This window comes from Salvelinus namaycush, chromosome 25, assembly GCF_016432855.1.
Source record: "Salvelinus namaycush isolate Seneca chromosome 25, SaNama_1.0, whole genome shotgun sequence".
NCBI lineage: Eukaryota > Metazoa > Chordata > Actinopteri > Salmoniformes > Salmonidae > Salvelinus > Salvelinus namaycush.
The window spans coordinates 6,579,669-6,604,687 of NC_052331.1; the positions used below are offsets into that span (position 1 = coordinate 6,579,669).

At 41.2% G+C, this 25,019-nt stretch overlaps 2 protein-coding genes across 2 annotated transcripts; one reads left to right on the forward strand and one right to left on the reverse strand.

The window, feature by feature from the left end:
• Positions 1-12,466: 12,466 nt before the first annotated feature.
• On the reverse strand, positions 12,467-18,900 carry LOC120020159 (SURP and G-patch domain-containing protein 1-like). The gene is made up of 14 exons (XM_038963637.1): positions 18,741-18,900; positions 18,095-18,266; positions 17,874-17,983; positions 17,437-17,682; positions 17,129-17,252; positions 16,915-17,018; positions 15,765-15,888; positions 15,230-15,585; positions 14,828-14,934; positions 14,386-14,563; positions 13,835-13,941; positions 13,523-13,668; positions 13,227-13,356; positions 12,467-13,137 (listed from the first exon to the last, which is right to left on the reverse strand). The coding sequence occupies exons 1-14, from the start codon at positions 18,757-18,759 to the stop codon at positions 13,111-13,113; spliced, it is 1,950 nt and encodes a 649-aa protein (XP_038819565.1). The 5' UTR covers positions 18,760-18,900; the 3' UTR covers positions 12,467-13,110.
• On the forward strand, positions 18,879-23,321 carry LOC120020160 (E3 ubiquitin-protein ligase RNF126-like). The gene is made up of 9 exons (XM_038963638.1): positions 18,879-18,997; positions 19,721-19,779; positions 19,920-19,980; positions 20,098-20,336; positions 20,479-20,550; positions 20,650-20,719; positions 20,831-20,924; positions 21,011-21,126; positions 21,252-23,321. Exons 1-9 carry the CDS (start codon positions 18,923-18,925, stop codon positions 21,402-21,404), a joined length of 939 nt encoding a protein of 312 aa, XP_038819566.1. The 5' UTR covers positions 18,879-18,922; the 3' UTR covers positions 21,405-23,321.
• Positions 23,322-25,019: the final 1,698 nt, after the last annotated feature.

Genomic DNA, 25,019 nt, shown 5'->3' on the forward strand with positions numbered 1-25,019 from the left:
CGGAAGTACACACCCCCTCCTATAATATTCCAGGGTTTAGGGGGGATGTTTACAGTGTAGGTTGGCAGCACAAAGAAAGGATTAGACTGTGTAAGTGTGACAGAAAGATACAAATACTCATGTTAGCTAAAATGCAGAATTTATTATGAAGTTAGCATGCCAATAGAACAAACTCAGGAAAGTGAAATAGGCAACTAGATCACTTTGATAATCACCCCTAGGGCCTAGGGTGTATGCCCTATGCACTTGTGGAGTTTTGATTGGAGATTTAACTTCAACATAGGGGGGAGCTATTATCAGATTGATTACACCTGTCAAATAATCTCAGATCGCCACAAGTGCATAGGTTTTAGGGAATGATTAGGGATTGACCCCCTCTATGCAAATATTGTTTTTAAAGACCCTTTAGGCTGACCCTTTTTTTAGATCAATTGTTGAACTGGAATTTCTCAAGTTGTCTTATTCAATAACACTGTTTCAGATTTTATTTTAAGTCAATCTATGTAAAATGTGGGATACAAAAGTCTGCCTACCTCTATTTTTTATGCAGCGTGTTTGTGTTTATTTACACTTATCATCTGTCATTTCAAGGTTCTAAGTTCAGGTCTCAAATGGACTCCAGGGTTAACAGCTCGCTACTGTGATCCAGAGGATTTTAAAAGCTACTACATGTAATTTAACTTAATTAAATTAGCCTTTTTCTGAAATGTTGATAAGAATGCCAAAATACTTTGTTTATATCCATGAAAGCACACATTTTTTGGTTATCAATACCTTGGATAATATGGATAGCCGTGGGCATGAAAAAAAAAACACTTGTTCTTTTGGGCCCAAGAAACAGGTGCGAAGAGTCTGAATCAGAATGATATCTCCTAAAATAAATTGTAATCAATAGACACAATTCAATATTAGGACAATTGTGTCATCTCTTCAATAACTTATGACATATGACCTTTCCTATAATGAGAAGTTGTTCAGGGGTCCGGTCCTCAGTGCTGAAACAGCAGCTGCATCTACTGATCACATAGAGAGACCTGATCAGTGATCCTAGATCAGCAATGTTGCCCTGACACTTTGGGGGGAATTCCAACCCGAGTTAAGCGCACGGAAATGGAATGGAATTCCCTTTTTATGCACTTGTCTCTATGCATATTCTGACAATTAACTTAAGCATGAGAATAGCATGCTATTCACCCGCTATTCGTTTTGGGTGGCGATCAAAGAAATTAAGGTTATGGCGGAGGTGTCTACAGATATTCTGACCTTGACTTAATTTCCTCATAGTTCCACCACCTTACGCGCGATGAAACAATGAATAAGGTCAAGCAACTTGTCACTTGTACTTTATCTCAGATAGATATAACACTATTCTATGCACTGTAATTTACAAATTGATAAGAGCTATCGATAAGAGCAAGGTATTTGAGTAAGCTATTTAGTTAAGGTGATTCTAAATATAAATGGCAATTGTTTTAGATATATTTTATCTTATGATCGCTGGAGACAAATGTAACTTGCAAGGATGAAATTTGGAGACCCAAGCTATAGGCTTCTGTAGCCATGCACAAATGACAGTATAGCGCCAAATCTACTGAGTTGATTTATGATTTCTATAATGTTTTATTTACATGGCCAGACTTTTCACTTTATTTTTTACAATTTGTATCATGTTAAATATTAGCCACTATCGGTAGCCACCGTCAGTTATACCCACATACATTTACAACTGTTGTTTTAGTGTTAGTTTCCTTACATTTTGCATCATTCCATGACATAGTTAGTTTAGCTTTCTTTCATCTGTCACGTTCATGTGGTTGTTCCTGAGGATTGCTAGCGCTAGTGGATCATATTAGGCTCATTTATTACAAGTTGTGCAATAATGTTGGACATGCAGCCTATTTGTATCATTATGGGATGCAGACCATACATAACAGTTTAAACCTGGAGCCTGGTACACGGTTCACGACTGCTGGACTTGAACCGTAGTCATCACAGTTCCATGATTAGTGAGGATTATTAGGGTTGATTTAAAGGACTACTGTTGAACCCCTATTGTGCACTTTTTTCACCTTCCAATATTCATTGGATTGAACAATTGTATAAGGCAACTTTCAGGATGAATCAAACCACTGTATATTTTGATTCACTGATATATTGTGTACGTAAAGGCTGTCCAAACCAGTTTTGTATTATTATTCATAAATAGTTTCCTAACTGTAAGTAACATACAAGGTCAGAGTATTTTTAAATCTATGTGGTGCTAAAAAGGAGACAAATATACATGTATTTAGGCTTACATGGCTTTCTTTCATTCTTTCATTAATCTTCTGAACCGTTCTCTCCATATATTCCAGTGAGTCTGGTGAGAAAATTCAAATTAAAAGGTACACCAAATTTCAAGGGATTGCTTTAGATAAATGTACTGAAACCCCTATTGAATGCAAGGGAATCACATCTGCAAAGCCCAAAACACACCTGCATAAGGTAAGTCTGAATACCAACTACTGAGAAGTGTGTTGGAAAGGTGTAAATATCCTAAGTCTGAATCAGGCCCCAAGTGAATACAGACTTAGCTCTTCCTTGAATTGTATGTGTGTAAGTAAGTGGGGGCACAGATACAAGTGTACTGCAGGTGTGTGTGGTGGTCTGGCTGGTCATTTGTTAATGGGCTGTAGCCTCAGGCCTTTGCCTCTTAATTCTTTATTTTTTGTGCAATCAAAAAGGAATATTCAGACCAGACCTTCAATTGTGTGAAGAAGAAGCCAAAGCCGTGGATCGTACAGTGAGGAGACAGGATGTGCTGGTGCTCACCTCTCTTAGAGGCTTTTATTTACAATATTAACAGGTGCAGGATTAGTTGGCCAATACACTTTGTACAGAAAATAACAATCAGGACTTGAAAAAAAAATCTAAGATATTCTCAGTATAAACTAATGCGGCAACAACTCTTTGCCTATTACTCAAACTCAGCCTACTCTCCCCAAGGCATAAAACAAACAAAACAATAACAACTGAGCACCTAAATACTATTTCCAGGAACTCCCTTCAGCTAGGAATGTTCCATCTTGATAGCCACAAAGCACATTTCTACCATAGATGCGTAATTTCCTATGGGCATATACCAGCATAAACAACAGTTTTACATTAACACACACTTCAATAACTTGTGCCATACCTTCTTCTTTAAGACACACAATACACATTCATTAAGTTATTCACCCCCGGGATAATTCATCACTTTGTTTATTCCAGTCAACTGATAAATGTTCCCCAATGATTCGGAGACTAATTTGTAATGCACACCTGCACTTCAACAAGGAAGTAATTTAGCGCCGCGCTTCTGACAAACACACGAGGTAGGTTAAATTATATGGTTATACTCTACCAACACTTCGGTCTTTATTCTAATAATATATTTCACATTGCTAGAGCATGTACGTTTAAATGGGCAGCTTTATACACGATAGAAACATGGTTAACAAGTTACATTGTTTTAGTAACTGGCATGCACAACAAACACTCGACTTTGTCAAAGTAACGTTACAGTATTGTTGGCATACGGAATGCGCTATTCAATCCAACATTCTCTTTTTTCAGGATTGTTGGCTATACTTTGAAGAGATACAATAAATAATATTTCTCCAACCAATAATTTACGTGTTATTGTCTATAAATCATGGATATGCCAAACTGTATATGTTTAAGATATTTAATGGAGTGAGTGACGAGTTGGGGGCTCAACATTCAGGGAATTTCATGAATTTTGACATTTGCTCAGTACTTGAAAGGTTAATAGACCTCTCACATTACTGCCATCTGGTGAATAATAATTGTACAACACGGGTTATTCAGTAAATACACCGCAATTCAGCCATATTTGAGACTTGATGTAGGATTAATGATACTAACTTCAACTCATGTCAGATAAAAAAATATATATTGAATACCTTATTGTGCATACAGTACCATAAGCATAATAATACAGCCGGTCACATGTTTTTATACTTCAACCAAAACGCTTTACCTTAACTTTAAAACAGGCCTAAAAAATGGAAGTGCTAGTTGAAGTGGATGGTGAATGCATTTGGCCAGTAGTGAATAGACGTGTAAAGACAAAGTAACATCTTGAATTATTTTTGTCTTAGCTTGTAACTTATAAAATATTATAGATTTGATTTTGAATCAATTACATTAACTTTTATTTCTTATCAAGAGAAGGAGGGAAGGGAGTTTCTTCAACTAAACCTATGTACACCCATCTATCCACTCTTTCCCCCCACACCCACATTCCTCCATACAAGTGCCATCTGTCAACTATAAGTAAAAGCCACACTTGAAGAAAATGTATTTAATCAAAGGGTAGTTGAACAAGAGCAAGCGAAGTTTAGTATGAGAGAAATGAAGTATTTGATTTTGGCAGCATGGGATTGGTGCCAACAAAAAAAAAAACTTTCCCTAATGTATCATGGAGAGAAAGAAAGAGATGCACTCAATGATCGGCTATGAAAAGCCAACTGACATTTACTCCTGAGGTGCTGACTTGTTGCACCCTCGACAACTACTGTGATTATTATTTGACCATGCTGGTCATTTATGAACATTTGAACATCTTGGCCATGTTCTGTTAACTCCACCGGGCACAGCCAGAAGAGGACATGCCACCCCTCATAGCCTGGTTCCTCTCTAGGTTTCTTCCTAGGTTTTGGCTTTTCTAGGGAGTGTTTCCTAGCCACCGTGCTTCTACACCTGCATTGCTTGCCGTTTGGGTTTTTAGGCTGTGTTTCTGTACAGCATTTTTATATATCAGCTGATGTAAGAAGGGCTATATAAATACATTTGATTTTGATTTGAAAGCATGGGGCAGTTGAGGAATCATTTCAATTTTGTAAGAGAGACACAGTATTTCAACACCCATGTAACAAGTACATAGCCTGATTATGTGGACAACCATTCACAGGCAAGCAATCTGAAAGCTTGTAAGGGTCATCTATAGGTAATACTACATGACATTAGAGAATTGAAGAGACACCCCTTGAGAGCATCATGCCTAACAGGAAGTGTAAAGAAGGAGCTTTCCTAACAGGATGTGTAAAGGAGGACAGGGAAGGAGAGGAGGGTCTCAGCTGAAGTCCAAAAATTCTAATATGTTCTGTCCAGTTGTCCCTCAAACAGGCCTGCAGGTGCCATCAACCAGCATACATACCATCTCTGAGTGAACTGTGAGGATTGTCAAGACAGAGGGAAAGTTGACTGTTAATTTGTGATATATGTTAACATACTGTATGTGACTTGCTCTATCATAAATCAGTCACATTGACCCAAACACATTTGGATTTTTATACTGTGCTGAAAAGAGGCAAATGTTAGCTTTCTAATGAAACCCACGTGATCTCTCTACTCCAAATATCAAGTGAATAATGACTAACAACTATTTACTTAATACAAAACTGCAGACATAGTGTCTGTTGCATAGTTGTCCGCAAACACGTATATGTGTACATGTGTACATTTGCACGTGTATGCGTGCACACATTTGTACACATACGTGTGTACACATACAAGCATCAGAATGTATTGGCTACATTCAATTATTTGCATGTGTACACATGTACAGTACATGCAGATACATATGTATGACAGCGAAAAACTCACACCGCACATGTTCACGCCATGATACAGTATGTGCGAGGACTACACAGTGTGTTTGTGTTCGTGTGTACGCGCACATGCATGTATACATGTGCACCAACGTCCTCATCCCATGTAGTCCTTGCACATATGGTTGTGGCCCTTAGTTTTTCCATGTCAGATTACATTCGAAGATCAGGCTTGGGAGGATAAATACATAAGAAATTCCCACGTTAAATAACGTCTCTTATAAATACATGTCACAGAAAAAGTGTACAGGCTATACTCAAACACATTTTTTCCCTGGGTACAGCTTACCCTATGTAGATGTGCCTAAGCAACCCTCTCACAAACCCAGGACCTGCATTTTTATGAACACGTTACAGAGTGAACAACATCTGAAAAGAGCTAAAACAGGAAAGGGGATGGAGGGGCTGAGAGCTAAAAAGGGTCAGAGTAAGCTCTGTTCTCTAAACAGCAAATCAATTAAAAATGTTAAAGAAAATATGACCACACACACACGTGTCATCAGAGAGTAAGGACTGACGGCCTATTTGGATCCGATTCGTGTGGGCGTTGGTTAGTCTTTGCCACTGGTCCACTTGCTTGAGATGTTGAATGTTTGATTTAGGAAAACAGTCAACATGATCACGCATCAAAAAGTTTTGTACCTGCGCCACACAGAGGACTTGGTCTAAAACGTCAGTAGCACCCGGATGTCTGCCCTCTTAAATCCAGGGATCCATTTTAGGAGCGACATCGCGTGAACATCAACGTTTTTGACATGGTGAACAATTCGCTGAATATCCTCATAGGACAACACCCGAGATGGCCACCACACCTCTTCTTCCTTGGAGCCACGCCATGTTCCTTATAGAATTTAATCACTGCAGTCAGCTTATCTGTAAAAATAAACTTTTTAAAACATGCTTTTAATATGTGCTGAAAGGCACAATGTATTCGCTGCTCTTTTTCCTATTCATGATACAGCCTACTATTTATTACTCATTCTTTCCTCTTCTGGATAGGACCTCTCAATTTCCACATAAAATGACATACCCAAATCTAGCTGCCTGTAGCAAGGATATGCATATTATTGATACTATATGAAAGGGACCACTTTTGAAGTTTGTGGAGATGTGAAATTAATGTAGGAGAATATAAAACAATAGATTTGGTCAAAGATAAAAACAAACAAAAAAACATGAGTATTCTTTTTCTTTTTGGGGATCATTTAGATGTTGTCCACAACAGGGCAATGGTGTGTGTGAAAAGTTTTAGACTACACAGTATTTAGAACACCCACAGTCCTCTACACCAGATTGTGCTGCTGATGCCAAGTCCCATAGCTTTCTCTTTCTGCTGTGAAGCAGAGGGTAACAGCACAAGTAGTGCAGGGGATAGGAGATTTTTTTTGTGGCACAGAGTACAATGTGTGCTCTTTTGGCCCTGAGGCAAATTCAGGTCTGCAGTTATGTATTTTGGCCGGGCGGGGGTGGGTGTGGAGCCAGAGACAGCAGCAGGGGTCAGACTGGAGGAACCAGTTCCTACGTTTGAATGAGTGGGGGATGGAGGACTTGAATGTGGTCTCTTTGGCGTTGGCTCCCAGAGGTCATCTGAGCTCAGGATTTTTTAAAATTGATTCAGAAATCAAGTTTACAATTACTTATTTTATTTAACCTTTATTTTGTCAGGGGGTGAGTCCTGCATCAATACTTTTACGGATGGGCCCTGCATCAATATATCAAATACACAACACATATCTATAAACATATAATATATTGAGTATGGGGAAAACAATCATTATAATTAAATATGTGGACAAATAGGCATTGAGACATTAAAAAAACAGCCACAGCATGTCATAGCCAACATGGCATGCACACATACACAAATGTATTTTGCTAATTTATTTCACGACGCGAGCAGTGTTGTCAGCATGTAAGAGTCGAAAAGCTAAAACGAAGTCCAAGTATTCAATCATTGCACCAACACTGATCGCGTGCGTCAACGAGCGTCTGCGTAGCCAGACCCTAAAATAGAACTTGGTTCTATTTGTGACACTTGATGCTTTGCAAGTCCTGCCTCTCCCATCTTCTCATTGGTTTTCGGCGCATTTACCCACGTGGGTGATTGAAAGATGAACTGAGGTCCACACTCCAATACAGTTGGTAGTGGTAATGCACATTAAAGTTGGCTGCCAACTGCCATATAAAGTCCAAAGAAGAAGAAGAAGAAGTCTGAAGGAGAGATTACTAGAAACAAACGTTTACCCTTTTATCTGTGGATTAATTGTTAGAGTAGAGGACCTTGTGCATTTCAGATAAAATAATAACCCAATGTTTATATCCCAGGACAAATTAACTAGCAACAGCAAGCTAGCTAGCTAAATTTCCATAAATGTTTAATTATTTTCGACTTGTCCCCAAATTAATATAGTTAGTTCAGAGTTCGTTTTGATATTTCAACCTGCGTGTCCTGATCGCGTCTGGTGTGGGTGGACAAAATAAACATACGCGCGAGCGGTCTGGTCAGCATGTTAGTAGCCATGTTTTACTTTTTCAGTTTTGAGAAAAGATTGAAGAAGATAATTAACTGCTGCGTAACATAAACTACGGTGCGTCCTGTTTGCATGAGAATGAACACTGTTGCGCACAGCTCTAGCTTGATGTCTGTTTGTCGTACAAAGGGCGTTCACATACTACTGTAAAGCTGAGCTCATTGGCTATCTAGCTAGCTATGTTTCAAAATGATAGGTGGTCATTGGACCAAGACACTGTCAATCAAGTGAACACCGCTCGTCTCATTGGTGAGTAATGATGGCTGACCTTCATGGGCTAATTGATGTGTTGTATAGCCAATACATAATGTAGAATGATGAGACACGTTTGGTTGCCTTCTAGAGTGTCTGCGGATTGCACAGACACAGAAATTGACCGGGTTGACTAGAGTTTTGCGGATTAGATTTCATAAATAGTTTTGTAGACAGTTGGAATTAAAGCAAAACGCTGTATACAACATGGATCGTGTTAGGATATAAAAATGTAAAAAATTCTATCAAACAAAACAGTGCTACATTTGATCTCTGGGACCCTCAGGATGACACATCAGAACAAGATTACTGAATGTAAGTACATTATTTACCGTCAGAGGTGAATGTATCAAACCAGTTGCCTTGATAAAAGCATTTTGTTGTTGTGCACTATCCTCAAACAATAGCATGGTATTTTTTTCGCTGTAATAGCTACTGTAAATTAGACACTGCAGTTAGATTAACAGTCATTTAAGCTTTTTGACGATATAAGACATTTCTATGTCCCTGGAAAGTTGGCTGTGGTTTACAACTCCATTCTAGTCAAATATCACATATCGAGCAACAACTGTCCTGATTTCAGGACACTGATCCATTAGGGGTTATTAACTACCGCATAACATTTTTAATACTGTTGCAGCCCAAACAGAAACCATGAAGTTGTATTACTCTTCAAGAAAACTTACACTTGTAGGAATTTGAATGTTTCTCTGCAGATTTGCTGGCTATCAAGGAAATATGATGTCCTCTGATGTTTCCTTTCTTTTTGTTTTCTCCTTTTCGAGCTGATTGTTTCCTTGCAGACATTCATGGAACCAGCTATCTTGTCAATGAGCACTAGATGCTTTTCATCTTTAACATTGTCATCGTCATAATCTATTCTAGCCAATACATTTTCAAGTAATATCAACTCACTTTCTGAAACACACACACACTACTTATAACCTGCACTCATTAAAATGCATGCGTGAACACACAGACACACACACTTTGACTACTATTGAAAATGCGTCATATTTGATATAAAGGTATGTGATAACTTTATTGATGGCCTTTTCTATGTGCCTGTTGCTTATGAAGCACGTGACAAATACCATTTGATTTGATTTGACACACAGATCCCATAAAATACTGCAAATATTTTATGGGCTACACATTCCTCACTTCTCTCTCTCATATGCACACACACACACACACACACACACACACACACACACACACACACACACACACACACACACACACAGGTCCCATAAGTTACTAGCTACATAGCTAGCTAGGTTGCATGGGCTACACATACCCCACTTCTCTCTCTCTTTTCCAAGCCACACATTCACTCACTCACACACACACACACACACTTGGCTTTAATACACTAGCTAGCTGTGCCTCATCACACATATACATAAACTCAGCCACTGACAGATAGACGGACACAGAAACACGCACACATTGCTCACTCACAGCCAACTAAACTTGATTAATAGTTGAATGGCAAGCACTTACCATTGGTGAGTTCATTCATCTGGTCACGTCTCTTGACTATCCACTAGCTACTAACTAGCATGACTATAGCCAGTAACCAGGTAGGGCTAGCTAGCCTGCCTGCTAGCTAGTCAGTAGCCAGCTAGTGCTAGCTAGCCAGGTAGTGATGGCTAGCTATTCAGCTAGTGTAAACCAACTTTGTTCAGTATTTGTTGAGTTTGTTCTATTGGTATGCTAACTTCATAATGAGTTCTTAGTTAACATTAGTATTTTTTTTTAAATCTTCGAACAGTCTAATTTCTTTATGCTGTAAAATCGTTGTGCTGCCAACCTGAATAAATTTGATTTATTTTCTGTTTTTCCTTGTCCAATTTTGTCACAATAGAGAAGGAAACAAGTAGATTTCCAATTTTCGTTTTTCATATTCAGAAATGAAAAACAAGCTATTTTACGTATTCCATTCTCAGTTTTGACTCGTAAATCAAAGTAACAAAAGGTACAAAGAAACGGTCAACATTGTCCCAGACTTTTTTTAATACTTCACACCCACTTCCTTCACAAGATGTACTTTGTCTTTTAATATGTCCTAGAACCAATTTGACGGTTTACACAAAAAACAATTGAGGACTGAAATACATTTAACAATTTAGGACAGATTTAGGGACACAAATATGCACATCTCAAAGGCACCACAAATAAAATAAAAACTCCCAAAGAAATAGCATGTGTTCTGTAGGGTGTAATCTATTAATTCTAAACATACACTGAAGGCCTGCATAAATCAGAAATAAAAGTGATCACTGAATTTGAAATGAATGGAAGTCATATGGACAGACATAAAAAAAACAAGGGTGCTTTCATTGCTGTTGTAATCCTTGACGAACGTTTTACATAATCCACAACATTTTGCCCCATGTCTGGTCACAGGAGTGCAGTCAGTGGTGCTGACCTGCCTGCCAGGGCACTGACTGCATACTGGCCAACCCTGCCCCACTACACAAGTATCCAGCTACCTCAGCTTCAGAGGCCAACACTTGTGTTGCCATTGGCTGATGTTGCGCTCCAGGGGGTCTCTTTTGCTTAGCTGGCCGATCTGTGTTATATTTAACTGGTGTTAACTCCCAGGGAATGGCAACCTGAAGCTCTGATTTCAGAGATCTGTTACCCTCATTAAATGACTGCCGTGGCTGTCAAACCCTGGGGGTGATAATGGAGGGGTTAGGATACCCCCTCCCATACCTGTATGTATTGGGTACGACTACGAGGATGGGGTTGCAGGTTTTCGAGGAGACCCTATCAGGGTTACGAACTCTTCAACCCCCAGAATAAGATGGGCATCAGGGCCACGTTCAGTAGCCAAATGTTGGAGATAGAAATGGCACGAAGAGCCGATGCGATTCCTTATTCTACATCAGAGGCATGTTTGTTCTACAAAGCATATTTCTACCTGAAAGTTCCAAAATGTTGCCTATTGCTGAACGTGCCCCAGGTGTACCTCTAGTACACATTATACAACACTAATTTCAACTATTGCCCTTGCATCCTTGCAATGCCGTACAATAATGTGCTATTTGCAATAACAAACATGCTACTTGCTCAGTGAAATAAACATTTTCACTAATAGAAGTAGTATTTTACACATACTGTGTAATGGACTTTCACTTTATCTTGTAGATAAATATCTTTATTTGATCTAAACTGTGGAATTGTAGTTTGTCAGAATTGAAAAAAATATATACTGAACAAAAATATAAACTCAACATGTAACAATTCCAAAGATTTTACTGAGTTTTACAGGTCATTTAAAGAAATTAGTCAATTGAAATAAATTCATTAGGCCCTAATCTATCGATTTCACATGACTGGGCATGGGTGCAGTCATGGGTGAGCCTTGGAGGGCATAGGCCCACCCACTAGGAAGCCAGGCCCAGCAAATCAGAATACGTTTTTCCCCACAAAAGGGCTTTATTACAGACAGAAATACTCCTCAGCACCCCTGGGCTGGCGTGGTTACACGTGGTCTGCGGTTGTGAGGCCGTTTGGACGTACTGCCAAATTCTCTAAAATGACATTGGAGGTAGTTTATGGTAGAGAAATTAACATTACATTCTCTGGCACCAGCTCTGGTGGACATTCCTGCAGTCCGCATGCCAATTGCACTCCCCCTCAAAACTTCAGACATCTGTGGCATTGTGTAGTGTGACAAAACTGTACATTTTAAAGTGGCCTTTTGTCCCCAGCACAAGATGCACCTGATCATGCCGTTTAATCAGCTTCTTGATATGCCACACCTGTCAGGTGGATGGATTACCTTGGCAAAGGAGAAATGCTCAATTACAGGGATGTAAACAAATTTGTGCGCAAAACATGAGAGAAATAAGATTTATGTGAATATGGAACATTTCTGGGATTTTTTACACCAGCTCATGAAGAATGGGAGCAACACTTTACATGTTGCTGTTATATTTTTGTTCAGTGTAAAATTGGTTTCCATAAGTCAGAGGGCAATGATCAGCTACAAGCATACTCCAATACTACACATTCAAGACAATTTAATATTTTTATTGTTCGCAGTGAAGCATTTTACATTCGTTGCTTGAATTTCCAATGTAAATAATACATTTACGATGTGTTAACACTGTGTTCAAATCTTTGAAGGTTGATCAAACAACCATAGCAAAACCATGTACAGAAAGAACTAACTACAAAGCCATTTATTACCAGTCAAATTATGTATTTTGGTTACGGTCAATGTCAAGTAGCATCTTGAAAATGTGAAGAAATTAAAATCCAAACAAAAAGACAGACGTCACAATACAGAGAGGACAGGTAGTGTTTATAGGTCGTTCTGTGTTTTGAATCGTGACTGTAAAATCAGATAAGCCATCACAATTATACCCTAGCCATCCGATTGATCAAATATGATAGTTTGATTCTGCAGTTGCGTAAGAACATCAACTGAGTCTTAGACAACTTAAATCCGACAAATCCGTCCCTCTTATTCTCCAACCTAAACAATTTATCAACGACTATAAAATTCCACACAATCTAGAGGAGATTACTATAACTGAGTGTCCTACAGTTTGTTCCCACAACAAAGTGAAAGGCATAACTGGGCCATCTTGCCACTGTTGGTGGTTTAAAACAGTAAATTTGACAAAGTCGGCCAAGTTCAGGCCTCTTCATCAGTAGTATGGTCTCCTTGGATTGTTCTGAAAACAGAGAGAAGACGTGTTACCAAAACCTCTTACCGATGCCAGGTCATCTGAACAGAACAGCTTGCATATTATGTAGTAATTACCAGTGGGTTAGGCCTGAAGCGGTAGGCTAGCATCATCCTCTTTCTGAAAGCGTCATACTCATCATCCTGTCCTGAGAGCTCAGCGGGCCGGTCCACGCCAAACCCTGCCCCGTCAATAGCCGTGATTCCCCTGGAGAAAACCAAACCGCAGCTGGTTAGGTGTGTAGAAACTGTGTAGAAGACCTTGTATCAGCCAATAGTGTGCGTGTTCATGTCCAGTTTTTACATGTCTTCGTGTGACTATGCCTGAGTCCAAGTGTGTATACTATGTGTCTGTGAATTCGACAGTTCCACACCTGTGGACAGGGGCCTTGATGCCCTGTCCGTCAGAGCCAAGACCATCGCCCTCCTTCCAGCCCATCTTCATGAGCATCTGAAAACCGAGGTTCTCCACCGTTAGCTTAAAATCCTTATACTCCGAGTAGTCTGGATTGCGGCCTTCCTGCAGAACACCACAAAACCCAATGCAAGAACATGAGATCATGTGAATAGAGTGTGTTCCCCAAATGGTGGTTCCCCGGTAATTCATTTTTGGCTGAGGCTAGGCAACGAAGGGGTCAAGGGTTAAGTGGCAAAGAGAAAAGTTGGGGATAAGATTTGGAACTGACCTTGAGTGCCTTGAAGGTCTCCATGAACTTCTCCAGCTCCTCCGGAGGTAGGAAGTCACCAATGAAGTGCTTCCCCTTTCCCATGTCAGTCAGCGACTCCGCCCACTCTGGAGGAAAAGACAAGCAGCCATTTACGTCAACACCAAATTACATCAGGGGCGCGTTCAGCAGGACACAACGTTTTGAACATTCAGATTGAACGAGGCCCAGGTTAATATGAAAAAGTATCTCAGAGTTCATTAATGAATTGTTGACACAAAATGTTCTGAAAGTCATTGATTAAACAAAAATTCTCGTAGTAATAAACTGATATTTTCAAGAATCAAATCTCACATTCAAAAGGCCTTAAGTCCTTTCACTTTTTAACATAAACACATTGGGCGCATTTGACATTGCAGCTGACTTTAAAGTTGAGACTGACTGAGCTACAAATCACCTTGTATCATAAATAACTACTCAATATTATTTACAGATCAGTCAGTCAGAATTTACCAATGATACATCGCGGTTTTGATGATCTCGAACACGGCCATTGTCTTCATGAATCTTACCACGCGTTTTCTCCATCTCCATGTGCCGTAGGCGGTGCTCCCAGGTGCCAGCCTGCTGGTCCACTTCCTCATCACTGTCGTACTCATGGGAGTGGTCCCTCACCGCCTTCTCCCACATCACCTGCATCTCTGCCATTGCACGCTTATGCTTCATGATCATGTCAAACATCTCCTGCATCTGGGGTGAGAACACATGCATGTGCAGGCCGGACACACACCTCAGTCAAGGTTTCAGAGACGGATTTCAAGATGGGCTCAGTTGCGTCCGTTCTCAGCCATCTGGCCTTGTTAGAGGCTAGGTTTGAAGTATGCTGGGCACTCCCAAACCAAGGCATGCCCAAAATACTAATGATTAACACTGCCAAGTCCCCAACAATTCAAACAGTGAAAGTACAATATGCTGCCATTGTGTATTGTGCTCTGTCTGTCGGTCATGCAGTACCTCCTGTTGCTCTTTGAGCTGTTTCTTCTGGTCATCTGAGAGCTCTGTTACCCCAACCAGGCCCATAGGCTTTCCCTTCTTATAGCCCAGATCTCTCAGTTCATGAACTGAAACACACACCCCGCATGGATGGACACAACACAGGATCAAGGATAGACATACCTTACACTGTTTTTAGTCCAAGATATACTAAAACAACTGTCTCTCCGTTATAATATTTCTTGATTTGCGTGTATCGTTTTGTGTTAGGTATTACTGCACTGTTGGAGCTAGGAACATAAGCATTTCGTTACACCCGCGATAACATCGGCAAAATATGTGTAAGCGACCAATTACATTTGATTTGATTTCTGTGTGTGTGATACAAGAGAGGCTGTGTACTATGGGTGTGTGTGGGTGTACCAGAAAGACACGGGCTGGGCTCTGGCTCTTCCTCCTTGGGGATGATGATGGGTGGCAGCGACAGATCCACCTTGTCGTCCTCTGAACCCCAGCGGCTCTTCCTCTTCCTCTTAACCATGGGGGGCCCCGCTACTTCCTCTTTTATCTCCAGACCCGGCTCGAGCTTCACCTGTCCCAGCAGGTTGGGGTAGTGAGAAGGTGGGGGAGGATAGGTCAGGGGAGGAGCAGCCGGCCTCGTGAGCCCCACTCCGGGCTCCTGCTTGATTGGTGGGCTCTGGTCATTTTTGGCCTGGCGGTACTCCTCCACCTTCTCCTTGTAGAAGTGATGGGCGGGGCTTTGGAGATCATAAAGAAAACTGAGAAGAGGAACAAGAAATAAGCCATCTTTAACGGTATTTCGTCCACTTTACATGTTAGTATTGCATACATTATTAAAAACCTACGACAAATCAATTTCTTCTTGGGGGTCAATAAAAATGCAATTGGATCAATGCATTAAAACACTCTCATTACAATATCTGAGACTGTCACTAACCTGAAGGCAGGGTTGTCTTTGTTGTGCTGGGCGGCGATGGCTTCCACCTCGGGGCCGCCGTCGGCAACAAAACTGGCCAGCTTCTCGGCCACCCTCTGGGTCTCCTCGTCCACTGGGGGGGAGACTTTAAGCAGCCTATCAGTACTGGGGCTCAACTCACACTACTACCGTACTGTACTCAACTGGCCCTCACACACCAGTCTACAGCCAGTAGGGGATAAGAAGAGGGAGGAGGAGCAGGGGGACATGGTGGTGATTGGGGAAGTGGATTGTATGGATTTGATATTAAAATATAGGCCTGATCTTATATTTTTTGAATAAATAACACCATGAACAGTGGGCATGGTAAATGCTGTCTGTCGTGAAGGACTTAGTAGTTTTCAGTAAGTAATTGTGTTTTCACTTTGTCATTATGGGGTATTGTGTGTAGATTGATGAGAAATGTTTTATTTAATCAATTTTAGAATAAGGCTGCAATGTAACAAAATGTGGGAAAAGTCAAGGGGTCTGAATACTTTCTGAAATCACTGTGTATATATATATATATATATATACATACACACACAGTTGAAGTCAGAAGTTTAAATGTATTTGGCTAAGATGTATGTAAACTCAGTTTTTCACAATTCCTGGCATTTAATCCTCATAAAAATGTCTTAGGTCAGTCTTCCCTGTCTTAGGTCAGTTAAGAGCACCACTTTATTTTAAGAATGTGAAATGTCAGAATAAGAGTAATAGTCAATTAGTCTATCAGATGCTTCTAAAGCCATGACATCATTTTCTGGAATTTTCCAAGCTGTTTAAAGGCACAGTCAACTTAGTGTATGTAAACTTCTGACCCACTGGAATTATAATTCGAATAATCTGTCTGTAAACAATTGTTAGAAAAATGACTTATTACATGCACGAAGTAGATGTCCTAACCGACTAGCCAAAACTATAGTTTGTTAACAAGAAATTTGTGGAGTGGTTGAAAATCGAGTTTTAATGACTCCAACCTAAGTGTATGTAAACTTCCGACTTCAACTGTATGGATATATCATTCACATGTATAAAGATAGATTGAATGGTGTTATTTTCATCTGCAGTCTTTGGAGCTGAGACCAAGCATATGAGAGCGAGAGAGAGAAACCGATATAGGTAATCTTACCATTAGAATGTGACGGCGTCTCAGGTTTTGGGTTATCCTTTCGGAGTTCAGCAACTCTCTTTCGGTAATAAAGATAGTCCCGGCTGTTCTTATCATACAAGAATCTGTAAAGTGGAAAAGGAACAGATCTTTATATCAGGACAAAAATAGGCCACATTACATACAACACATAATATAAATTGGGCATACTGTTAGTTCAGCCATACAGACTTACGAGAAAACAGGGTTGTCCGTGTAGTTCTCCTTGGCCTTCCTCTCTAGCTCAGGCCCTCCCTCAGCCACAAAGGCTGCCATCTTGTCCAGGATAAGTCGTGTGTCTGGGTCCTCTGGGGGAGAAACTTTAAGAGGACTATGAGTACCTTACCTTTACTGTAGAAGGCTATGCAAAAGCATTATTCTCAGGCAAGCAGCTACTCTGCCACTAGAATACACAGTCAATGACATGGGTGAAATGACAACAAGTAGCCTAGTACAGAATCCGACCAGCACCCAGGCTATATCTAAAACCAGATCATTGATTACCTTTGATCTCTAGGAAGCTTAAATCATCAACTTCCTCCTCCTCATCATCATCATCTGGGGAGCTGAATATGCTAGGCCTTTGATGGCGAAGCGGGGTCTTCTTTGACTGGGAGTAGTTCTTAAACTGGTTCAGCATGCTGCTGATGCCTAGACCGGGACGCTTGCCGATGAGAACGCTCTTCTTCTGGGGCTGAGACACTCCAGACGATGGACTGGGGATGGATGAAGATGGGGCTTTGGTGGAGCCTGGAGAGGGTACAGAATTGGGTTAAGACTCACTGCAGTGCTTCCTTAATTGTTTAATGAATCCAGAAGAAACAAGTCATTCATAAATTATTACTGTTATTGTTTTATTTCATCATTTCTGTACCATCAAAATAAAGCCCTAACACATTTTCTATTGAAACCCATTAAGGCAAAAGAGCTACCTATCTCACCAGAGTCAGGGCAGGGTTTGTCCTTCTGCAGCTTCATAAACTGCTGTAAGAAACTTCCGTCATTCACATACTTGTTATTGTTCTTAGACGGTCCCTGTAAACTGGGTAAACTGTGGGGATAAGAAGTCAAAATGAATGGCTGCAGTCAACCAGTCAAGTGCACCGATTAAGTATAGAGGTAGACCTATTTGTAGTGTTTCAGAAACCCAGGTCTGCTGTACCTTGGTGGCAGTGGCCTGTGGGGAGTCTGAAGGCTCTTGGTCTTGGCTTGCTCTGCCATCTTAGCCTCAATCTCGCGCTTCTTCTGGGCGATCAGCTCCTCCTGACGGAGAATGTTCACACTCATCCTGTTCTTCTGGGGTGGCCGGAACTTGTTGTTCCAGCCTCCTCTCCCTGCAGTGGGAATAAAAGAGACAGTCAGCGGATGAGTTTGGAACACTTGTTGTCTGTGTGTACTGTTACCAATAATGTTAGTCACAAGATGGGATCGCTTTGTAATTGCTCTTTGAGAGTATTTTAGTAAAGTCACAAATGTGTTTGTTGCCACAGACAAGAGAAGTAGGCCTGGGTTGGTAAAAACGGGTTAACTAGCTCGGGTGGCATCAACTCGGGTATTACTATAGTAAGAAATAGTTACCAAACTACAACCAATTCCGTCACGAATCTCACATATGCAGTTGATGCTGATTGTGGCAACAAATGTGTTTGAGTTTTGATGCATCATCAACAAATCCTGTTGATGGGCGGTGGTAGCTAGCTACAAGAACCGGATTTGATGGGGCAATAGTTTAGCAATATTGGAATACATGTTACTAGCTATATACAGGTCTGTCATTTCAAATATTGCATATTATTGCGAAGTTTTACCTGTATCTCCGGACTCCATAGCTTCAGCTAGCTAGATCTGTATTTGCTGTTATGAGCTAGCTGTTGCTAAACTCGTTTCCGCTTCCGGTCCGTCTTGCAAATCGAACCCGAGAACAGCGAGTTATGTCCGTTGTCGCTACCCTTACACGTTCCGTCTCGGTTGTTTGGTAAAGAATCAGAAGATGGCTGAAGCTCCCCTACGGCCCAGTCGTTTTTTTTGTCACCAATGTTCAGCAGAGATCAACCCTCGTCTCCCGGTAAGCATTCCAAAGAGGTTTTGTCGTTTAGAAAAGAAAACCATGGCCAGCTAAGTGGGGTTTACGTTATTTCATTCACGATTGCCTGACTGAAGCGATACAGCTAGCTGAGGCTAAACGTTGTAGCTAGAACGTTCACGTTGACAGGTGTGTTTTTGTCATTTGACAGCTGGCTTAATTTATAATCTAGCCAGGTACCAAAATAGCGTGTAGTTTGTCTGTTAGGATGTTTCGAGATCATGCCTCCGTGACTTGTTGGATTAGTTGAGGCGCTAGCTAAATTAGCTAAATGAAAAAGCTAACCAGTAAATGCTCTTCCAGTGACAGCGTGTCTGTGTCTGTTAGTCTATCTGTTCATGATTCTGACAGCTTGCCAGATAAACAGGGACATTGGTCCCTAGCCCCTCCAAAGGTAGCTTCTTTTAGAATCCGAGAGAGATCAAATATCTCCCATTAGCAATGGATCATTGAATAGATCATCAGCTATTGTTAAAATGATCAAAGTGTGAGGTCAATGGCCAACTTTTAATTACATTTTTTTTTAATTCAAGCCACATCTGGTTGAAGTTAGCTAACTATCTTAATTCCCCAGGAACTTACATAGCCTCCAGAGGCATGTTTTGTTTTGCTTTAGATCAAATAAAAACATGAACGTGTATGAGACTGACTGATGAGAGTTTATGATTATGTTATAAATACGATTTTATCTCTGCCTTCCTGCAGGACTACACCTGTCCGCAGTGTGAATCTGGCTTCATTGAAGAGCTATCAGAGGAAAGAAGGTACAGTATTATCTGCTTGTCTATCAGAGTTCGAAACACTTTCAGCAGCAATTCTACATTAGCAGTAGTGGCTGTGTTCCCACATTGGTTCATAGTTGAAGATAAGATGAGAACCTCTCACTTCTGATATTTCTTTCCAGCACTGAAAATGAGTCCACATCCATTGCCTCCTCCAGCGATCAGAACCGTCCGACTTTCGAGGTTAGTGACACAGAACTGATATGTTCCTCAACTCAACATGTTCCTCATGAATTTATGCAGCTTGGTTGGACTACAAGGTAGTGACCGTATGTTTTTCCCTTTGTCCTCCTCCCTCAGATTATGGACCACCAGCACATGTTTACATTTCCGCCCGGATACGGACAGTTTTCTCTGGGGATCTTTGACGAGAATTTTGACCTCCGAGCGGGGATGCCGACGGAAGACAACCGCGAGACGGAGAACCGGCGGGAACGGGAGATGGCATCACGGCAACGGTACAGTGCCCGGCAACCACGGGGACGACACATCCCACGGCGACAGGGACAGAGACACGAGGGAGTACCCACTTTAGAGGGGTATGGAACACTTTACAGCTTGCTTGCCCTTTTGAGAGGAGATGAGAAAGGAATGATGCTTGCTTGTGTAGTGACATGGTTCAGTTTCCTTAAGGAAGGAATTCAGGAAATGACTAAGATGTTTCTCATTGTCCCTCTGCAGAATCATCCAGCAGCTAGTAAATGGAATCATAGCACCCACAGCCATGGCACCAAACATTGGGATGGGACCATGGTATGTGTTATTATATAAATACCCTCATACTCTATGTTGTGTCTGTGAACATACTAGTTGCTTTGAGTTTCTAGTAATTTCTTGGAATATTCTTGATAGGGGCATGCTACACTCAAATCCAATGGACTATGCTTGGGGTGCCAATGGACTTGATGCTATCATTACCCAGGTATACCCAAATCCTCTACACTTCACAAGGGATTCAATTACATGCAATGACATCAGATTCTGGTGACATTTCCACATCCTAATAATACAACTTTCCCTCTCTGCCCTGTAGTTATTGAATCAGTTTGAGAACACTGGTCCTCCTCCTGCTGACAGAGAGAGGATAAAGACCCTGCCCACCATCCAGATCACAGAGGAACATGTGGGTGAGTCAACAAATCATCAAGCAACCCCAGAGGTCAAAGGTCATATTAAAGGAATACTTCACAAAATTGGTTCTCTTTAATTCTAGGTTCCAGTTTAGAATGTCCTGTGTGCAAAGAAGACTACAGTGTCGGGGAGACTGTCAGGCAACTTCCGTGCAATCACCTGTTTCACAATGACTGTATAGTACCATGGCTGGAACAGGTATGTGGGCTGCGTTTACACCACATTTTCATTCATTTAAATGTAGTGGTGTGCATGTATTTGTTCTCATTGAAGCAGATGTAAACTGAACCTCTTTTGTCTGTGTCCTACTCTTCCTCCCTCAGCACGACACATGTCCAGTGTGCAGAAAGAGCCTCAGTGGACAGAACACAGCTACGGACCCCCCGGGACTATCAGGAATGAACTTCTCCCCTTCTTCCTCCTCCTCATCCTCCTCCAACTCCCCCAGTAACGAGAACGCTGCCAACAACTCCTAGACCTCCATCACCATCAAACCTCAATAACACCTCCTGCAACAACCAACACCTCATCCCAACCCCAGGCAGACTTACACCCCCACTCTACCACTGGCTCAGGAGGGCCACCTTTCTCAGTGCTCTGCTAGGCCCTCTTGGAGAAGCTGCTGGGGAGATGACTCTACTCTGGAGGTGAAACAATAAACCGGTTCAGGGAACACAACTGAAAACCGGAAAATAAAGAAATTATTTGAGGAACAGAACCCGAATCGAAAACAAAAGTGATCTATACAGTTCCGGAACAGAACCGTTATTTTAAAAAGATGGGAACCGGTTAATAACGTTCTTTCACGTTCCAGGCATTTTTTTCCAGTCCCACAAAAATTGCAACAAAGCGCCAATACAAAGCCCTCACGTCTGCCTGCCAGCTGGAAATCTTTGCTAGTGGGTGTGCATGTGTGTGTAGGCTACCTGCCCCTCCCCTCTGAAGCATAGGTTACTGTATCCTACTGACGACGTAACAAGTGTGTTTTTCACTGCTAGTGAAAGATACTATAGTTATCATGTTTCGCATTGGTTTTATTAACTACAAAAAGGAAAGATGTGTTTTTAATTATAATGCTGCTCTGTACACACAAGCTTGTTAGCTAGCGAGCTAACGTTTGCTCTGGTCTAATGTTAAACCAACTCGGAAGTTCAAAGACATTAAAGGTTCCTCCATAGAAGCCTCTCCTCCGTAGGTATAATTCTGTGGGCCTAATTCAGATAATCCATGTCATAAAAAGTTGCCCAGCACTTCAAGGCAAGCTTCCTCCATTCTCGCTCTCTCCTCACCCTCAAAATGTCAGTTGCATCTCACACCCTACACTGTGACTGGCAGCACAGTGTGTATGTTTGTCTTTAATTATGATTAAACCATACTGTTATGACGAAATACAATTAGCTCTTAACGACCTTCCTGTACAGATTAAATCGTTAACCCGCTCCACAGCAAGCTGCTGTATCCGCACTGATTAGTAATTTAATGTTGAGCAAATTATAAATATATTTAAGATGTTTAAAAAGGAACAGAAAGGAACAATATAAACCAGTACTGTTTTGGTGTTTGAACCATTTCAGAACGAAAACAATAATGGTTCTGTTCAGAACGAAACGATTGGAAAATAATTTTGGTTCCAAACCCTGCAATAAACACAAACCGTTTATTTTACCCCCCTTTTTATTGTGAACTTTGAACACATCATTCCTCCCCATGAGTGTGTGAACTGGAGTGGACGCTGGCACCGTTCCTGTTGCGATGCTTCTGTTAAGGGAAGGAGTGAAGACTAAAATGAAACTGGAGGAAGAGGATGATGAGCACAGGCTGAGGTATAATAGTATCCACAGAAGAACTGAGTGCGCTTGAACCGGAATGGACTACGATTTTACTTCCTGCCACAAGATGGGGACACATTTTATATTTAAACGTTTTTTTGTTTTTTTTTACACTCAACCGTGGTGTTACAGACTTCCATGCCGAAGGAGAGAGAGATGTGTACATAGAGGTATTCATATTAAGAACATAAACAAGCAGGTCAACCACTGTACAGCCAACTAAAGAATATCTTACGGAGAGAACTGAGTGTATGCATCTGATTTTAGGATTATTTATTTGCACTTTTGTGTTTTGTTTTGCGCAACATTTTGTTTGGTTTCAAGAATGTGACTTTTGGGAAATTACTACTGAGAAAAAATAGTATTGCATCTCTGAACAGTCATATCTTTCTAAAATGGAAAGCAAGTTCTCACTACTGTATGTTTCCTCCTTGAATATCTCATACAATGAATTTCAGTTTTAATGCATTTTAACCTGTTCTAAGTTGTTGGGGTAAAAGCATAATAAAATACCAAAACTGCAAACCCCTAGGCTTGCATACTGCAGTTTTGATCATAGCACTACTACAGTACAGTATTAGTAGAAATTGGGTTTTCTTCTGGAAGATTCTAGAATGTTTTTTGATTGGTGAAATGTGATGTGTCTGGAATCGAATGCCTTGTTCCAATACTTTAGAAAAGCACCCTTCCCTCTTCCCTTCCTTGTAGTAAATTCTCACTGATTATTCCCGATAGGTGAAAGTACTACAGTAGCACAAATAAGGTCATGTCACCTCAGTAGTTAGTCACTTCAAGGAAGGTTTGAAGCAACCCATCAGGGCTCTGAACTATATGACATATTAATGGCCTTAAGCCAGGCAATGGTCGCATTCCACCGCTTAGACGTTGCATGCATCAACCAATGGTTGCGTGCCATGTCATCGACTGTCATTGACTGTGTCATCGACTGACAGATTGCTATAATATATGATGTGATAAACTGATAGGTAAAATACCTACCCAGGCGTTGTAAGGTCTGGCAACGTCTAAGCAGTGGAACGTGACCATTGTGTGAAGCCATTATACAATATTTGCGACGTGTTGCCATGCTGCAGAACACTGTTACAGCATGCTGATTAGTAACCCAATCAACAGGGCTTAATTATGAGCTCAACCATGGAGCCAATCATAGCTCTGCTCCCTTAGGAGCCTTGTCCTGAAGGAGGAAATGGAGAAAGAGTGATGTCCTAGGCCGCAGCCTCTGGAAACATGTGGCCATTTAACACTTCTCACCCTGCCGAATGCACCCTCCTTTTCACTATGCGTATTTTATCGCCTTTTCAAAGATGGTACCTGACGTTGTACTGTTGACTCTTTATGTGCATAGTACAGTGTATTTTGTGTGTTCTTTGTAGCCCAGCCTAAATATTCCCCCAACCGCTACCCCTAGGCTTGCACCTATTGTCACTGAAGGGATCATGGGAACATTTCAATGTTATTTCAGACCAAGCAATGTGTCGATAAAGATTAAAGTATGCTCTAGTGTGTGAAGACCCCCCCACCCAAGTCATGTCCTTATCAGTCCTGCTGGTGAGACTCATCTGAGTAAACTGTAGCTCTCCTCTCTACTGCTGCAGCCCTATCAGCCTAAACTCATTATGACCCAATTAGAGCTGCCTTATCTTTCTCTCTCTCTCTGTGTGTGTGTGTGTGTGTGTGTGTGTGTGTGTGTGTGTGTGTGTGTGTGTGTGTGTGTGTGTGTGTGTGTTTGGAGGTGGGAAATGAGAGAAAGAAGAAAGGGGTGGGGAAAAGAACAAAAATAGAGCGAAAGAGACCACCCTGGCCTGGTGTTATCCACACCGTCATCTGATTGGCTTCCTGAGAAGAACAGGAGGTGGAGGAGGATAGAGAAGTGTAAAAGCATTATTCCTGTGTTCCTCTCACTAAACCTTTTCCTGCACATGACTGACATGTTTATTGTTACTCTATGAATATGTTATGACCAGTCCTCATTTACATTTGACTTTTTAGTCATTTAGCAGACTTACAATTTCTTGCATTCGTCTTAAGATAGGTAGGTGAAACAACACATCACAATCGTATCATGTACACTTTCCCTCAACAAAGTGTTTATGATCAGGGACTCCACTGTCCTGACTAGGGGGAAGCATGTTCCACCATTGGGGTGCCAGGACCGAGAAGAGCTTTGACTGGGCTGAGCAGGAGCTGCCCTCCAGTAGGGGTGGGAGGGCCTAGAGACCAGAGGTGGCAGAACAGAGTGCT